The 13,297-nt window shown below is 42.9% G+C and overlaps 1 protein-coding gene across 6 annotated transcripts in view; it reads right to left on the bottom strand.

Moving 5' to 3' along the window:
• Window positions 1-5,586: 5,586 nt before the first annotated feature.
• IPO11 (importin 11) overlaps window positions 5,587-13,297 on the bottom strand; it is a 295,900-nt gene continuing 288,189 nt past the window's right edge. For all 6 annotated transcript variants that reach the window (XM_037902875.2, XM_037902874.2, XM_043547523.1 and 3 more), the window contains one exon: window positions 5,587-7,175. In XM_037902875.2, the coding sequence (XP_037758803.1) occupies window positions 7,011-7,175 (165 nt within the window). In that variant the 3' untranslated portion in view covers window positions 5,587-7,010. The remainder of the gene's footprint in view (window positions 7,176-13,297) is intronic.

Raw genomic sequence — 13,297 nt, 5'->3', positions numbered from 1 at the left:
GGGTATGGACAGAGGTAAGGGGGAGCATAATGTAAAAAGTTTGGGGACCACTGGTCTAGCACATTGTTGGTATGTATCAGTTGAATAATTTTGCCCAAAAATTGGGGTTGGGAGGAGACAGATACATTCCTTTGCAGCCCTGCAAGACCAGTCTTCCTCAGTGCCAGAATGAGAAATTTCTAAGCTGATTTTTTCCCCTCATTCATAACTAATGTAGAAATTGGAGATGGTCAATATTATTGCTGGAGGCTCTGGACTAAACCCCGTTCTTCCATCAAGACCACCAAACAAGTTTTTCCAAAATTGGAGAAACACTCCAGCCACCAACCGTTAGCATTAAGATAAAAACTTGACATTACATTGACAAACCTTAAGGCAATTATATGTTTAAGTTTCCCTTTAGAGAAAAAGTTCTAATTGTTATATATTGTATTCTGGGTCATTACCAGACTATCAATGGGTTGAAGGAGGAAAGAAACTGCCAGAAGAAAGTAAATTATCAACAGGTAAGAAATTTCTCATTTTGCTGCATAGCATCTCTCCTGACTCATCACAAATAGGAAGTAGTGAGAAGCGATTCCCCCGAGTAGGTAGGGAGAAGGATAAAGCAGAATTTTAATGATAATAGTAGAATAATATGAGCAAGATGAAATTCCCCCCATATAAAGCAAAAGCTTAGTAACTGAAAAAAGTATTTGCGAAATAATCCAGTAACCTCTAGCACACTTGGTCCCCATCCTGGTCTTCCTCGAGGGCAGCCACATAAAGGTTTCAGGCTTCCTAGCTGTCAGCTCACTCAAGTGGAGACCAATGTCTCTCGCTCTCCAGACTGGAGGTTTAGGCTTGCCTTCCTCTGAACTTCACTGTGACTTCCCCAGGAGGTCTGACTAGGGTCTAGTGCTTGTGGTTAAACGTTCTCCAGAGGCTATAAGAATGTATACCAGTTACCAACCAGTCTTCAGAAAGAAAAACACATTTATTCTTAGGGTAAAAGCATTACAGAGGAAACATATAAAAAGAATAAAAGTTTCTATGCACATGTTAAAAGCTTACCAGCGGTCTCCCATCGGTTTTATGGGGTCCAGTAAGCCAACATCATTTCACAAGGGTTGCGGTCCTCCCTTGGGCAGAGGATCCTGTCCATTTGCTGAATGAAAAGGCCTTTGTTAGTCTAAACTCAGCCATTTTATACCAAAAGCCTTTTCTTTATCTGTTGGTCTCTGGAAAACCCAGTTTGAACTAGTACATGCAAACCTCCCCAAGGGGTTGTACATCTAGAGGGGAGGGGGGGGAAGGGGGGTGTTACAACCTGAGTGAATCACTTTAATCATTCCCCACTATTTTTAGTCCTTGGAGGAGCTGTGGTAACCCTCTCCCCCCCGAGTTGCATACAATCCCTGGCTTACAGTGATACATAAACCATTTATAAACTTAATACAATGTGGTCCCCAAAGAAACTGTGTACAATTGCACCTTTCTACCAAAGGATGCCCCTGCAGAGGAACAGAAACTTACTTTGCCATTCTTTCTCAGATGAGGCAGAGATGCACACTTCACACAGTATAACTAAGGACTGTGGAGAGGGATCACTGATTCCCATCTTTGAATGGCTTCCCAGATGCATAACATGCCAGCGAGTACAAGACTAACATCTACAGAGAGAGAGAGCGAGCATGCAAGCACTGCCAGCAGCAGCTTTGCCCCAGGGCAAGTGGGCAGACAACCAGAGGGCACCAATTTGCTAGAGGGCTAGAACTTCTGGTATCACCCGAAGACTGGCTCCACCCCAGCTAAAATCATGTCAGGGACGGGGGGAATTGGAAGAGCTGACAAAGCTCTAGATGCTTACAAGACTTCCCTACTGTTGTTGAAGGAGGAGAGGGAGCTTGTTGGAGTAGTGCTGAACAAAAGGGTTAGAGCCTCAGTGCTCCTGCAGGTGATTCCTCAGTTGAGGACAAGGAGAGAGGAGCTAGGAGCTTAAATGAAGTCGCTAATGCACAAAGATGAATAAAAATTAAAGTCATAAAACTTGTTACACTGCCAGAGGCAGAATTTCTGGTGGACTGAATTGAAGGGCATGGATTAGTCCTGGAGCCTCCAGCAATAATATTAAACCACCTCCAAACTTCCCAAGTGGAGGGGCCGGAGTGTTACGCATTTGTTATGAACCAGAAGTTGTGCAGCAGAAATATGTTTTAACACAAGCTACTTTCTTCCCCTTCAATAAAAACACATAAACAAGCCTCTAGCACTTACTTTGGCCTCTGCCCATCTCTCCTATGATACCTTCCTGGACAGGCTCCCATCCGGCGCTGCAGCAGTCTTCAGACAGCATGCCATATTTCCACCCCCTCCAGAATTCCCCCGTAGGTGTCTCTCCACTTGAAAGCTCACTTGGTTCATCTACTTCTCACAAACGCCTCCAATATGTTCTCCCTCTCCCCTCCTCACAAACATCAGTCTCTCCTCTACCAGCCCTTTCCCCACATGCTCTCCCTTTTCCCAAACTTACCTCATTCTTGCCCCAGCATACTTCATTCTGTCCTCCCTCTGAAGTTCCCCCAGCCTCTCGTTTGGACAGTTTCTTTTCCCTCTCCACAATCCCTCCAACCTCTATTCCCATTCCTCAGAATTTCCTTCTTCTTCCCCCAAACCAACCTCACTCTCTCCATTGCTCCTCCACTTGTGATTGTCTCCTCCTCCCTCTCCCCCCAACCCCCCAGCTAATCCCTGTCCTCCATGCCTGTCCTTTAAGAGGAAGGAAGGAAGAAACTGCACTTCCTGTAGGACCTGCCTGCTGTATAGGCACTGAACCAGCAGGGCAGGGGCCCAGGCAAGGCGCTGAGCCAGGGCAGGCAGAAGCGAAAGCAGCAGTCTCCTGCTTGCCTTGCTGAATGTGGGGCAGGGAAGGGGACAGAAAGAGGCAGAGACCCTCTCCTGCCTTTCAGAGTCTGAGCCCCTATTCATGGCACAGCACGGTTTCTGGCTGATGCTCAGAGGGCACAATTCCCATTCCACTGCTGCCTCAAATCTGAACCACTTTCCTGGCAGAGCGAGGGTCTGTGGGCTGAAAGCCAGGCAGCCACAATTCCCATGAGGCTGCAGTCTGAGGCAGGGCTACTACACTGGAGGGACAAAGAAGCTTCTCTGCCTGCCTAGACATGCTGGAGGGTGGGCGGTGAGCGTGCTACAGAGACTCTGTGTGCAGGAGAAAAGCCCCAGCAAACACTCCCTCAGCAGGAGGGCGAAGGAGAATGGGCGCCCCTGTGCCCCGATCTGCTCGGTGCTCCTGCCGGGGAGCAGGGTCAGGATGTGGGGGCTTGCCCCGCTCTGCCCACCTGGTGCTCCTGCTGGGCAGTGGAGTCGGGGTGTGGGGGCTTGCCCTGCTCCACTGGCCCGGTGTTCCTGTGGGGAGTGAGAGAAGCCCCCATGCCCGACCCTGCTCCCCGGCAGGAGTGCTGGGAGGGGCAGGGGAGGGGCAAAATGCAGTCACAGTGGGGAGGGCCCCCTTCTTGCTCTGGCCCAGGGCCCCACAAAACCATAATCTGCCTCTGTCCACTAGTAATGAATGAGAATCTGTAACATAAAAGTACCTAGTGAGATTTTCAAAAGCACCCAGGTGCCTAGCTGCATCTTCAGTCACCTAAATACTTTTGAAAATCTGGGCCTAAGGGTTAATCTTACTCTCACTGAAGTAAATGGCAAAGCTACCATTGGATTTAATAGTCCAGGGCTAAAATATGAAATCCCCCAAAATGGAGAACAATCTTTTTTTTAATTATTATTTAAAGTAATTGATTAACAATAACAGTGTTGTGAAAGCCTATTACATTTTTAATCGCAACAGTCATTTAACATTAACAACTAGTCTGTTAATTAGTCAAGGGTGGATCAAGTCTCTAATATGAAAAACAATGACATGCAGAAAACAGAAATGTTCCCTGTCATTCCTGCATTTGTTTAGGTAATTAATAAATAATAATAATAATTAATTAATGTTATTTCAAGCTGTCTTTGTGTCTAAGGCTTACAGATAATTATTTGAATTGTTTTTATCTCAGCTGGACTTTTCAATGGGAATTATGAGGAAGACAAAGACTAATTACATTTTGAATGAACGGGCAAGATCCTGGTGCTGTCCTCTGATGAATAACCAATGACCTGAGGTACTGGATTACAGCATTTTATGAAATCAGTCATAAGAGACTGTTAATTTAAATTAATTACTCAACACAGAGGGAAAGAGATACCATAGATTTAGCCAAGGGAGAGAAAAACAAAAACTAAACACAAGAACATTTTCCTGATTATAGTAAGAATTTTGCTAATAGGGATAGGATTTTTGATCTCTAAGAAGTCACTCTCAGCTCTGCAAACATAGTTCAAGAAGTACCAAAATCCTGTAAGAAAGAGTCTGTTCCATTTATTTCCAGACCAGTGGAAATCAAGGTTAGCATAGCTCTCTTAAGAAAATGAAGGTTACTTACCTGTAACTGGAGTTTTTTGAGACGAGTGTCTGCATGGTGGGATCAAGGCACCCATGCCATCGGCTTCCAGAACCTTCTGGAATGCTGTGTCCATTGGGACCCTTTGCCCCTCCCATCATGGAGGGTTGAAAGGATACAAAAGGGGGAATGGCCCCAACCACCCTTGAGTTCCTGTTCCTTTCTAATCCATAGCAACCAAATCTCACAACTTTCTAGGATTTGCCTATCACACATTTCTTCTGAGGGGTGATTGGGTATGTTCCACACGCAGAACAAGAGTTAATGGACATACAATTACAAAACTACCAAAAAAGCAGTGTTAAGCATGTATTGCTGGAATCAGTTACAGACTAGTACACACTCCCTCAAGAAATCTCTGTCATACAGCTCCAGAACTATCCATTTATAACATAACATTGTATGACATGCAAAAAAACTTTGTTTCGAAGCTCATTCTCCTGGAGAGTGGGCACATTAGGAATCAGCGAGGTATTGTTTTGACATTAAAGACCACATATTTTTCAAAATAACTTTTTGTTAATTTTGTGATTGCATTTTAACAAAAATACTCTTAGAACTTAGGGTGTTTTTGGCACTTTGAATTAAAAGCTATATTTTTATCGAGGGATTTAAATAAAGTAATAGTTAAAATAGCTATTTTAGTAAATCTGCTGTATCAATACTTAAGCTGAAAACCCATCAGGAGGTGGAAAGATGTGCATTCTGTGAGAATTTCTATCTTAAAAAATATTTATGCCTTAGTATTTATCATCACATTAACAGACATAGGCAGTCTACAGAATATGTCAGAAAAGCCTATTTAATATGTTCTATTTAAATTTATTTTAGAATGTGTAATGGAAATATTTTAACAGTGGAGGGGGGGGATCATGCTAAGTAGCTTTTAGCCTGAATCACCAAGCACAAAAGTTAAATCTTTAGTGAAGAATTCAGAACCATAATATTGCCATTTACAATTCACAGCACTGTTATACCTTATAGGTACAATAAGACTCTTGAAGGACGTATGAATCTCTAAATTATTGAGAGTGTTTTGAATACTTAAGAATAAAAGCATAAAGATTAAGACAGTCAGAGGTGAGATATCTTTGGAAAGTTTAATTGAAACTTTACTGTTTTTGTCTTTTTGGAAGAATCAACATTTCCAGCACATTTTCAGTTCTATAAGATTACAAAGGGGCAGTAAGTTCTCCAGTTACATACTGTACCCAGGTTTCTATACAAAATTCATACTGTACATTTTGCTACCATGTTTTCAACAGTTTCCTTTAAAAAAAAAAAAAACAATCCACAACTAAAAAGGGTTTTGACAATAGAGGGCAGATAGGAAATGTAAAGCACCCCCAAACCCTCAAAAAACCAAACCACCCAAAAAACAACAAAAAACACTTTTTTTCTCTCCTGGGGATGAGGACAGGAAAGAGGGATGGACAGAAACTTTCCTTTGTGTCACTGACAGAGCCCTGAACATTCCTTCCTCCATCTTTCTTAATTTACCATTCTCATCACCATTCATCGTGTCTGAGCCGAAGTTAAAGCTCATGGAAGTCAAAGGGCTACGGATCAGATCCTTAATCTTCTGAAGAGCGCACTATTCAGCAACACAGAGCATACCTTTCACCCCAACTTCTCGCAAGGCTGGTAGTATATATCCACAATACACTCAGCTCCCACCAGCCTGAGAGAAAGAGACTAGGATCAGAAAATGAACTTGGGTCTCTGATACAGGACAGAAGTGCATTACCCCAACATCTTTGGGTTCTTACACTACATATTTAAGTAGAAAACATGTCTGCAGAAAATAAAATAAGACAATTTCCCTTTTCGAACAAGTTTACCCATACATGGATCAGTATCATGAAAATAAAACATTTGGCTGATAAATCTATTTTCTTTTCAAATTGGTGTTTATCTCCCCAAGCATGAAAATCTTACGAATATGTACGTATATGGATGTAAGTAATATATAATATTAAAATCCAATTAAAGACAATGTCTTTTAGTCTCCTGCTGCAATAATTTCACTTGTTTAAATGGCTGAGCAGAATTGGGTTTTTTAATTATGGTGTAATAAACAATTAAAAATGTAAGGCAGCCAAATTGAGCTGTTGTTACACAAAATATCTCCAACATTAGCCCTCACTTTTCCTCAAAGTGTTAAACACACATGATTATCAGATAATGAAAACATTTCTTTTTCTATTAACAGTAAATTAAGCAGTTGTTTTCACTGTACACATTACCTCATGCTATTCCTCATATATATAAAATTACACTCTTGTGAAACAGGTTTGTAAACTCTAGTTAGGAGCCAATTTACGTTTATTGTGTCAATCCTTCAGAAAGAAAAAAAAAATCAGTTTCACTGTCTCTGCTTTGTTATTTTTTACACAAGTTATTTTTAGCTTTTAAGCAGGTTTTTGCATGTAAGATGGAAGGCTAGGTGTTTTCCCCTATTTTTGAACTGGAGAGTTAGAGATCCAAAATCTTGTTTCTGACTCTTTAGAAGCCTTGCAAGAATTCTTGTAGTTGTGTGACTATTTCTGTATCCACTGTTTCCATAAGTGCCTGAAAGGCTTGTTCTCCCAGTAATTCTTGCTGTGCCTTTAGCTTCTCATAGACGAATTGCTGCAGCGACACAGTGTGTACAGGGTCCTTCAGTGCAAGCTGTGGAAAACAGATAAGCGCAAAAATATAGTAATGCAGGCAAGAGGGAGTCCCAACACACCAGTGACTCATACATCTATTTTATAATCTGAGCTGGAGTAATAAAAAGCTTTTGCTTTCCTTTGTACTTATGCTGAGAAATGGTCTCACTGAGTCAAATTCTTCCAAGGAGAACTCAGTTACCTCCACAATGAAAATTAATCTGTAGTTTCAAACTAGTTAAATGACCATTCTCACCCATGGACTCAAACTGCTAAAATACTTTGCACTTCTATAACTTCTTCCAACTATTCTTATACTTTCAATCCCAACTTCTTCTTTTTAGTGATCTCTGTATAGCAAATGTTTCCGCACCTATGTACATTAGTTTCCATATTGTAAAAGGCTTTGCAAATTGAAACACATTAGTTATTTCTAACGTGTAGTAATTTCACATGTCTAGCAGTTTTTGTAATGTATATGCTAAGATAACACCATCAAGTCTTATTCATTAATATATATTAATAATGTTTAGATATATACAGTAGAAACTCAAGAGCTATGAACGCCTCCGGAATGGAGGTTGTTCATAACTCTGAACAAAACATTATGGTTGTCCTTTCAAAAGTTTTCAACAGAACATTGACTTAATACAGCTTTTAAACTATACTATACAGAAGAAAAACGCTGCTTTTAACCATCTTAATTTAAATGAAAAGCACAGAAACAGTTTCCTTGCCTTGTCAATTCTTTAAAAAAAAAAAAACAAAAAACAAAACTTTCCCTTTAATTTTTTAGTGATTTACGTTTAACACAGTACTGTACTGTATTTTTTTGGGGGAGGGGGGCGGGGGGGGCGTGTCTCTGCAGCTGACTGATTGCGTACTTCCAGTTCCAAATGAGGTGTGTGGTTGACTTTTCAGGTCATAACTTTGGTGTTCGTAACTCTGAGGTTCTACTGTATGCAAAAAAGCAAATTCTATACTACACCCATTACCGCCAAGGTAACTTGTTCTCTGAGGGTATTGCTTTTGAAGATCTATATTGGTAGAGTGCATGCATTGCCACACAGTAACAGAACCCATTTCAAAGCAATTAGCCCTTCTGGATGGGAGTGCATGACCCTATGTTCCAACACTCTGGAATCAAGAGTATAAAGCCCTTAACCCCAGCTGTCCCTCTGTTCCTCTCTGATATGTCTGCTAGATTGGAGGATGGAGTTTTATGTGAGTGTCAACCATATGGAAAATTTGAGTAGTCTACTATTTTGTTATTTAGATCTTTCAGCCTTAGAAAAGGTGAGATGGCACTGAATTTCTCAAATGTCATGTTTTTAATTAATTTTAACTCATACTAATTAACAAAGTTGCTTGTAAATACTCATAAAAATCATTCTGAACTCAAATAGCAAGTGCTAAAAGTTTGGGGCAGATACACTGTATTCTTCATACATAACAAGGAGTTCAAATCCCTGCTTTAGGTACAAAGCGCAACTGAACTTTAAACACTGGATGCACGTGTATAATAATAAATGCATTCTATGGAGTGACATTAGACGTTTTCAGAATCCACCAAATAATATATCTAATATTATTGATTTATACAATATTTAATGTTACTAAAGTGATTAATCATGAAAAAAACCAACGTGAGGAATCTCACAAACCTAAAAGTACCAGACAATCCAAAGTGACTCTTAATCTACCCACTCTGCCTAGAACAGTGGTCCCCAAACTGTGGGGTACAGGCGGGCGAGGAGGGGCACAGAGGAACGTTCGCGGGGGGGAGGGGAGCATGCAGTGGGCCCAGGCCAGCCCCCATGATGGGTGGGGGGGAGCGTCATTCTTTCAGCCCCACTCCGCCCCCAGACCAGCTCTGCCCCCAGCCTCGCTCCTCCCCCACCACCATTCAGGCCCCAGTCCTGCTCTGCCTCCAGGCCCGGGCTAGCCCCCATAGGGGGCAGTGAAGGAGCACCATGCTTCCAGTCCCACTCTGCCCCCAGACCAGCTCCACCACAGTCCTGCTCCGCCCCCAGGTCCACTCCACCCCATGCTCCACCCCTAGCTCAGTTCTCCCCTCATTCCCTCTCTGCCCCCAGACCAGCTCCGCCTCTAGCCCCAGCTCCTTCCCCATCCCCAGTTCTGACCCCAGATCTGCTTTCAGCCCAAGCTCCGCTGGTGAGGAAGCCTTGGCTGTCCAGTAATGGGCTGGGGGGAGTTGCACACAGATTCTGTTAATGGTAAACGGGGCATGACTGGAACAATTTATGAACCACCGATCTAATATCTCGAGGCCAAATATGACCTTCAGTACTCCAATGAATGCTTCTTATGTTTGAGCTACAGTCTTTTACTTTTAAAGATTTACAGCTTGGGGTACTACATTTGATTTCATTAAAACATACATGCTCCAAATAGGTTTGTTTGTTTTTTGTAAATTTAAAAAACCTCCACAGTGGGAGTTGATGTGCTTTAAGCATGTTACAGTATTCTCCAATATATGTTAGGATTTTTTGTACCTGATATCCAGAATCAATCTGAAAATTGAATTTTTAAAGCTCTTTTCAAGGATTTCTAGACAAAGCCCATCAGAAATCATAACTAATATATGATTATAATGATTGCCAAAACAAATCATATAGGCACCAATGCAGATCCCCAGTGTAATCAATGAGATTCCACAAATTGGAACACACTAGCTATTTCTAATGTGTACTAGAGGCACAGGGGTACTTCTTTGTGGATCCTTTTTCAGGGTCATAGAATCATAGAATATCAGGGCTGGAAGGGACCTCAGGAGGTCATCTAGTCCAACCCCCTGCTCAAAGCAGGACCAATCCACTTGACACTAATAGTGGGGAAGGGAGGTTAATAACTACTTCTCAGGTATTATCTTTATAAACCAGATTAGTACCTGGCTTGAGGGAGAAATCTGAAATCTACTTCATACCATTCTCTTATATCTGAAGAAAATGTCCTTCCTTATGGAACTAAAGTCTTGATCCCACTAGGTTCTGAGCATTTTGGCTTTGATCCAGCAAAGCATTTAGGCATGAGTAGTCTCACTGGCTACTTAGGTTGTAAGGGGCAGGGTGCAACTTTTCCTTGTGTGTGTGGTTATAGTACCTAATACAATGGGGCTCTGATCCCAGATACAGGTGTTCCTGAATGTGAGCAGAGTGGAAAATATGTACTTTCCAATTTTTTTTTTTTAAAAGCACTACCTTTTTTCAACATCTTTATTACCGAAATAGGTGAGTGATAGGATTGACAAGGGCTGGCTTCTTTCTTGTCAGTCCTACAATCCCACTGCTATCCTTTGAGTCCCTGATGAAAGTTTCTTTATTCCCTTGTCACTCCATGGGTGACAAATTCCACCATTCAGAGCCACTGTTTACTTCTTCAGGGAGATTTAACATGTCAAGAATGTAGACTTGTCTATAGGGTGACCATATTTCCCTATGCTGAATATGGAACACCTGGTAAAAGTACTCATATTCAAGCGACTTCAACGGCAATCAGTCAGAACTATGCAGTACAAACATTCAAATTAACATCAAGTTGACTGAGCCCCTGTTAAAAAGAAATTCTGCATAGTTGGATTCTTTTTATTTATCTTCTTCTCTTTAAGGCTTTAGGGTTCACACGGGCAGGGGTGACACCCCTCTACCCCACCACACATGGGGAGAGATGACACACACACACTCCAGTACACCTCTTTCACACGGGGTGGGTGGTGGTGTGACCAATCCACCCGACCCTCCCTGCCCGGTTCTCTCCGCACTCTATGCCTAGCTGGGCTTCTGGGACAGACCTGCCTCTCCTGGTACCTAGTGTCGCAGCTTCCCAAAGCAACAAGTGGGGGGCACACAGGGTCACATGCCCCCTCCCCCCAGATTTCTGCCAGGGTTCACACCAGAATGTGGCCAGCAGCAGCCCTGTGGGAGGGAAGAGATGGGAGCTACTTCCAGGTGCAGGGAAGGAAGAGCCGGGGAAGGGATGACCTGGCCCCTGTCTTTGTAGAGCTCATCTCTTCTTCCCTCCACACCCCTACCCCATGTGGCTGGAAGCAGCTTGTCCCTTCCTGCTCACACAGTGTCAAAAGGCAGCTAACACCTCCAGGCTGCTGCTGGCCACCAACATAACCCAGCTGCTTCCAGCTTCAGTGCAGGCAGGAAGGAGTTAAACCCTAAGGATGCATTGTGCACCAGGGCCCAGGGAACCAGACTGCAGGGGCTTCAGCAAACCTGTCCAGAGATACAAACTTAGATACAAACTAAAGGCTGCAAATCAGCAAAGCACTTATGTGCTTGAATTTTAACAGTGAGGTGGCTCAGCTGGGGAGGGTGCCTAGGGGATGAAGCATCCCCGCACTCCCTTTGGGCAGGAGCAGGAACAGGTTGGAAATTGCTTCCTACCCCACTCCAGAGCTTAGCTGATGGGTGGAGAGGCTTCCCCATGCCAGCGCTGTGCAGGGCTTTGGCACATGCAGGGCTCAGCTCCTCCTGGCCAGCGCCCCAGGCTGGAGGGTGGTGGGCTTGGACTTTCCAGAGGCAGTGGAGGAAGGAAGGAGCCTGCTGGCCAGGCTGGTGGTGAGCTGAGCGCTCTGTCCGGGGGCTGGTTCTCCACACAGCACTGGGAATGTGACGTACCCCACCTGGGGGGATATGGAAGGGTAGTGGGACTGGGGAGGGTGAAGAGGTAAAGCAGGAAGAAACTAGTGAGAGCAGGAGCACACAAAGGGCCAATGGGTAGGCAGCAGATTCAAAACACCTTTTGAGTCATCCAACATTTCCCTGACAAATGCTGGAACTACATGAGCACCTCCTCCCTGCTCACACGATTTAACAAATGAAAAAAGTTTTAGCACACTCAGGGCCTCAAACACTAGATTCAAGCTGTGTAGAGCAAGGCGAATCACTTCCCAGCAAGCATTTGATCTCCAGTACGAGCTGCATACACCTCAGAATCAATAAGAAGGACTTGCAATGTGATTTGTCTAGGTGAAAAGCACCCCGACAAATCACACTGGTACCAAGTTCATTTGGGGGAGTCCATGTCACTTGCTGAGCAACAGCACAGAGCTGCTGATCTATGGTCTGAATGGCATGTAGCTGTCCAACAGCTGCTGACATTTCCTTACGTTTCAGCATTCTGGCATAGACTGTGGCCATGACAGCTGGTTGGACATCCACAATAAGTGCATATGCAACTGCTGTGTAGGTGCTATTCTTTGTTGCAAGCTTGTGGTTTAAATCAACCCAAAATAGAATCACCTGAGTGTTAACAATATCACCATCATTTTGCTATTGGTCGGAGGTAGTACTGTTAAAAGTCACCAAGAGCGAGCTCAAATGGTGTTTATTTGTAGGTGACAAGAGTTTATTTTCTCAAGTACTTTTTCATGGGGAGTTGGTTCTGGACATGTTCTAGGTTCTCAAATGCTGCACACTGTATAAAAGACTTGGGTTGCCCAGGAAGAGTAGGTGACTTCCTTCCCACCTTCCATGATATTTCTTGTGACGCTGGACTATCTGCAGACTGTTCTTGAATTACTATTCTAGACTATGAATGGAAGGTGCTTGTTCCATTACCGGCCTCTGTAGTGATGTCTATATTATCACCTTCTTTATGGATGAGATTACAACCAGCACAAAGTGGTATAATTCAATTTGGAATTAACAAATCTACCTGGAGTCTTTCTATTTCAGTTTTTGCAGCATTAGTGATTAACCGACTCAGCTCATCATCACTGATAAAAAAAAAATCCATGGAAGTGTAGTATCTCTATTAAATTCACGGTGTAGCTGTGCAGCAAGGTTTATGTGTAGTGGTGTCATAATTTTGGACCAGTTAAATACTATGTACTCTACAATTTGAATGTCTTCTGAATGATGATACTCATTGCTAGCTGAATTATATGGCTCTTTATCTATCAACCAAAGGACAAACTTCTGCTCCAAGTGGGGCATAAAAGTAGCTGACCTCTATAAACTACAATCACCTGGCTTTAGATAATACAGAGTCTTTCCTTCTGCCTATTTCAGAGTGAAGGATTGAAGCAGAATTATATAAAACCACTTGTTCATTTGAAAGCTTCTCATCAGGCTCACTCGCCAGAAGAACATTCACAAAATGTGAATT

This window comes from Chelonia mydas, chromosome 5, assembly GCF_015237465.2.
Source record: "Chelonia mydas isolate rCheMyd1 chromosome 5, rCheMyd1.pri.v2, whole genome shotgun sequence".
NCBI lineage: Eukaryota > Metazoa > Chordata > Testudines > Cheloniidae > Chelonia > Chelonia mydas.
Note: the sequence above shows the minus strand (reverse complement) of the source record. Positions and strands in the feature narration are given on the sequence as shown.